At 40.1% G+C, this 5,832-nt stretch overlaps 1 protein-coding gene across 1 annotated transcript; it reads right to left on the reverse strand.

Moving 5' to 3' along the window:
- Nucleotides 1-271: 271 nt before the first annotated feature.
- On the reverse strand, nucleotides 272-5,123 carry LOC100597532 (putative tripartite motif-containing protein 64B). The gene is made up of 5 exons (XM_030809109.1): nucleotides 5,013-5,123; nucleotides 4,102-4,242; nucleotides 3,382-3,404; nucleotides 1,866-1,963; nucleotides 272-765 (listed from the first exon to the last, which is right to left on the reverse strand). Exons 1-5 carry the CDS (start codon nucleotides 5,121-5,123, stop codon nucleotides 272-274), a joined length of 867 nt encoding a protein of 288 aa, XP_030664969.1.
- Nucleotides 5,124-5,832: the final 709 nt, after the last annotated feature.

Genomic DNA, 5,832 nt, shown 5'->3' on the forward strand with positions numbered 1-5,832 from the left:
TTTGGGTTTCATTTTGGGGTATATAAAATGTCCAGGAATCAGACAGTTATGGTTTTTCACAACTCTTTATTAAAGTTAAATTTAGGAAACAAATGTATAATTTCAATGTAGTTATCCCATTTCATACTCGGATAATAATTTTCTTTCCTCAAGTTACAGTGAGCTCAAAGATGCTCACACATTGTCCTACTGTCTCACATGAGAAGGTCTTGAGATTGGAAGTTTTTTCAGGCAAGAGAGCTCACTAAGAAATCATAATGAAACCTGACTTTCATGGGGAACCAATACAAACGAAAGGTGTCAAAAGGGAAGACAAAGAGGAAGGGAAAAAGCTGTATATGAGGGAACCTTTTGAAACATCATAAAAGCTCACAACTGTGTTGTCATAATCCAGAAACACCCCAACCCGACCCAAAGGTCTTTGCACATAGTGAGTTAAGGGAAGAAAGATGTTGGAGAGGCTATAAAGGTTGTTTCTCTTTGAAGAAAATAGAAAAAATGCTTCCTCAAAAGCAGGAACGTGATTTGTGTTTGCTGTCCTGGAATCTTTACAGACTCCCAGAATCCAGTTGGAGGAGTGAGTTACATCCACTTCCCAGTAATGCCTGCCGGAGGAGAAGGCCTGAGCTCCCCATGCTGCAAAGTTCTCTGCTCTCTGGGACTCCCCGGGCGCACCATCATGGTCATCTCCAAATATCACATTTCTCGCATCCTCAGAAAGGCTCATATAGTGACTTGCCCTTTCCTTACTCAGAGGATCATCCACTGCAAGAAGAACAAAAATCAGGTCAAGGAGTTACGTGGGGGTCAGATGTTATCTGCCCAGGTACTGGCTTTATTTATACCTCCTGTAAGTGACAGAATACAGGGAGCAAAAAGACTTTGGAGACTCTCATCTATGAAGATCAAGGGTTATTATGACTTCTACAGCACAGGAGAATCCTTAAAATCACACAGAAAAACAAATAAACATATCATCAATTGTGTGAATCAGTGATTTAATGTCTGGCTTTGCATGATTTGTTTCAAGATATATGTAACATTTATTTAGTAGAAAATGCCACTTGCATTGTTTGTATTCAATATAAATAACAAATAGACTTCACGCTGCTATGATGCTCTTATTTAATGGGATATAAAATGTGCCTGTTGCTTTTTTGTTCTTTTTTTTTTTTTTTTTTTGAAAGAGTCTCACTCTGCTGCCCAGGCTGGAGTGCAGTGGTGTGATCTCAGCTCACTGCAGCCTCCTGGGCTCAAGCGATTCTGCTTCCTCAGCCTCCCGAGTAGCTGGGATTACAGGCATGTGACACCATGCCCAGCTAATTTTTGTATTTTTAGTATAGATGGGGTTTTGCCATGTTGGCCAGGCTGGTTTCCAACCGTTGACCTCAGGTGATATGCTCGCCTCAACCGTAGAGGATTACAGGCATGAGCCACTCTGCCAGGCCTCACCTCCTCCATTTTTAAACATCAAAATATGATGGACTTCCATCCATGTGCAGTTTAGAAGTTTCTGAAAATAATGATCATGTTCTGCTTTTACATGACCTGGTCAGCCACTGCTTCATTCAGTCTAATCCTGGTTTTAGCCCTCTGTTGTCTAATGGCTGCCTTACAAGTTTGGGCCATTTTCATAGAACCCTCAGCTTCCAGTTGTTGTGAAATGTATCTTACAGCAGTAAAGTTGTTCTGTTCATGGAAGTTTTAGTTATTTGCTTGGTCAAAGCTTTCTAATTTTTATGATAAATATTATTTCTACAATATATTATAAATTCACAGAAATTAGAACTAAAATGGGAAATGGCTCAACCAAGGAATCCACTAAACAGAAATTGAGGCTGTACTGCCAAGCAGCTGGCTCTTACCTCTGAATTTGTTGAGCATATCTAGCACTCCGGTGATGTGCCAGGAAGTGAGTTCTGGGTTCACTGGCTGGGGCTTTTCCATTTGCACCAACTCTGTCCTGCAAAGAACAACCTCGGTTACACTTTTAGGCCCAGGGATAATCACACAGTCATACAAATGTTTCAGATTTTCATCCAAGATATTTCTTGAGAAATCTCCCTTTTTTTGTTAAATTCAGTACACATTTTATTCAACTCTATTGGGGATACAGCAATGCTACTTTTATCTAAATTTAACATGTTCAAGCCCAGTTTCTCCATTCTCTCATACATGATCCTAATTTAAAGTTACTGAGTGTCATCTCCTCCCTCTCCCCCTCTGGCCTCTTCAAAGCATACAGATATCCTGGGATTCTTGCTGAGAGAAGAAAACTCAGCCAAAGCCTTTGCGACCTCACTCAGTAGTTGTCACCAGTGATGCAGTCAGGGTCTTACAGGGAATGCCCACTGGCACTAAAGGTTTTGAACTTCTGTTCAAACCAAAGGAGTCTATTTTCAGCCTGTCAGCTCTGGTGCTGAGGGTGCTGAGGCAGCCATTCCCTTCTTAGATTCTGCCTACAACAGGGGAGTGCAGAGATGGAACAGGGCCTGGCTATTGATGTCCCTGGGAACAAATCCTCCCTCCCTTTCCTGTCCTTAGGGCATTTCCCTCCTTCCTCTCTTTTTCACCTCTCACTTCTCTAGAATAGGAGACTCCTTTGTGATAACTCAGAGTAATCTTCTTCTTAAGATTTGCTGGGGCAGCGCTGGAGAAGATGGGGGTGAGTGGGTAGAAGAAAATCCAGAATGGCACACTGTTGTTACATACATTTTCATTCAGCCAGATAAGAAGGAAACTTCTGAGACAGAGAAGCTTAAGGTCTCAGGTTCTCCTTTGAAACCAAAATGGAACACAGCCACAGATCAATGCTAAATACCTCAAAACATGTAGTTGACCCTTAAGCAACAAGGGTTTGAAATTTGGGGGTCCACATATAAGTGGATTTTTTTCAATGAAAGTTTCACCTAGCTTGCCTGCCTCTCCTGCCTCCCACTCCATTTCTTTGGTTTCTGCCTCTGCCACTACTGAGACACTGTCTTCTCTTCTTCCTCCTCTTCAGCCTACTCAATGTGAAGTCGGTGATGATGAAGACCCTTATGGTGATCAACTTCTTAATGAGTAATAAGTATATTTTCTCTTCCTTATAATTTTCTCAATTATATCTTTTTCTCCAGCTTACTTTATTGTTAGGATACAGCATATTATACATATAACATACAATATATGTTAATTGACTATTTACAGTAACAACAGGCTTCCAGTCAATAAGAGGTCATTCATAGTTTGGTTTTGGAAAAGTCAGAAGTTATACTTGGGTTTTCAACTATGTGGAATTGCATGAAGGTAGTTAGTGAATCTAATCCCTACATTTTTCAATGGTACATATCAATAAGGGAATGACTTTCTCAGAAATCAAAGTTCATTAGTGTAACTCACCATTCCAGTATGTTTTCCAAGTCCTGCAGAGAAAAACACAAGGACTTAATCATGAGAATTCTGTCCTACTTTCCCTAGTATTCTTTGTTGTTTTTCTGGGTTAACAAGATAGGTTTATTGATACACCTCTAAGGAATCATCCAAGGCTGTGTTAATAACAGAACCTCAGCTGAACCATGGTGGGCTTCCTCAGTGGGCATTAGGAATGAAGGAGCTGAGAATAAGACTGTGGACTGATGTACGCAGCTATCTAGGTTCTCAGTCACTCATCTCCCAGGCTTAATCCCAAGAAGTGAGGATGTACTAGGGAACTTAAATTGAGTTTTATTTACAAAGTTAATATTCTCCTGGCCTAGCATTTGGTTGATTTTGGATAACATTTCTTTGTGGCTAGTACTCCTGATTATACCGAAGAGGATTTTGTCCTATGTGATCTACCAAAATGGCAAAAATCTCCCAAAGATTACCAGAATATGCAAAAATAAGTCACTGGACAAAGGCAATGACAGAGTCAAGGAGCATGTGTCACTTATCTGAGAGTAGTTACATTTGCAGGTAGCATATGAATGTCCTGGCAGCATTGCCCAACAAAGTCTTCCTGACTCTGGATGATGGACCCTCCCTCCTCACCTGGAGCAGCTTCACATCAGGCATGTGGCACATCTCCCACAGCTCTCTGTACATGTCTTTCGTCTGTTTTATATGTTGGGCTATTCTTACTTCACTGTGTCGGAGTTGTCGAACAATCTCTTCTGCTTCTCTGTCCATTGTCTCCAGATGGCGTTGCTCCTCCTCCAGGAGAAATTGGCGCAACTTCTGATATTGATATCTGATCATCCCTTTCCTGAGGGCCACATAGTCCTGCAGAGATGCTCAGTTAAAAGAATTGCATCTCCTCACTCTCAACAAAACACTTAACACTTCAACTGTTATTCTCCTAGGATATGCAAGCAGTAAACTCATAAGCTCTGTGTCTCATACTTGGAAAGGTTCTAGAAGATCTGCTAGTCTCCTCTACCCATCCTTTCTTCATGTTCCTCCTAGTCTCCCTTCCTGTATAAATCAGTACCTCAAAAGGGCTCAAGATCCCTTCCTGTGATGCTTCTAGAGGATTCTTACTTCATTGTCTTTTTTACCTGCTTCTTCTTAATTTTCTCTTGTTCCTTTGCCTGATTCTTCTAAACATTTTTAAATATTTCAGTATGCACTCTACTGCCGAGTTTTTAAAGGAATTACTTCAGGATGTTTTTTGTCCCCACTGATTTCTCTATTTCTCTCCTCACCTTCACAGCAAAACTTTAAACTACTCAATGTGAATACAATGCTTTAAATAACTCAATGCTATCCTATTCTCAGTGCCTTGGAAGTTTTATCTAAACCCTCAAGGTTACATCAGGAATCACTATCATGCCCTGTTTATTTCATATACATGTACATACTAGTATTTTTTGCACGAGCTCCTGTTGGCCTGTATAATGATAATTGCTGATCTATCATTTGAAACCACTGTTTTGTTTTTTTCTGGGAAGAGGACACTGCTATTTTTTAACTGGTAAGCAGAATTCAGCTAAGAAGTCTAAGCTAGCATTGTGCCAATCTACATTAAAAATATAAAACCTTTTTATCCCTACCGTCAATGAATGGATTTTGCTAATTTCCTGATTTAGATTGTTTTGCATTTCTTGAGTGCTCCTCCATAAAGGATTCATTTTCTTTAGAAGTTTCTCCTGCAAAATAGACATGACCTTTAGTAGCAGATAAGACATTACTGGATATGTTATTCCCTTTTTATGAGAAAAGTCTGTTGTTGAGAGAACAGTAAATTTGAGTTCCCCTGAAGTGGTCAGAGTTTTTACAAGTTAACCTAATTTGATTCTAATATGTGGAACATCAGAGGTAACAGAAACATATAGTAGAGAGTTTCAGGAGACCCAACAGCTAATCAATTTTTTAAGAAATTGGATTTCATATATCCTGGCTCTGGAGAAGTCAAGCTTGCAGCGAAAGCAACCCGTGTTCCCAGGGTTTCCAAAAATTCAACCTTTACATAAATACAATGAAAAATTGTTATTTCTTATTGAAGACAATGTTTTTGCTCAGACTGAGCTCAGACCATCAGAGTATCTTCATATTTTGAAATGCTGACTACGCAAGCGATGAAAATACTCAGCAACAATTAATCAATTTTTACTTAAACCAAAAAAGAAAGTAAACACTTGAATTTTTTCTTTCTTTCTTTCTTTTTTTTTTTTTTTTTTTGACACAGAGTCTCGCTCTGTCACCCAGGCTGGAGTGCAGTGGCATGATCTCTGCTCACTGTGAGCTCTGCCTCCCAGGTTCACGCCATTCTCCTGCCTCAGCCTCCTGAGTAGCTGGGACTACAGGCGCCCGCCACCACGCCCGGCTAATTTTTTTGTATTTTTAGTAGAGACGGGGTTTCACCGTGTTAGC

Source organism: Nomascus leucogenys, unplaced genomic scaffold, assembly GCF_006542625.1.
Source record: "Nomascus leucogenys isolate Asia unplaced genomic scaffold, Asia_NLE_v1 000901F_72860_qpd_obj, whole genome shotgun sequence".
Taxonomy (NCBI): domain Eukaryota; kingdom Metazoa; phylum Chordata; class Mammalia; order Primates; family Hylobatidae; genus Nomascus; species Nomascus leucogenys.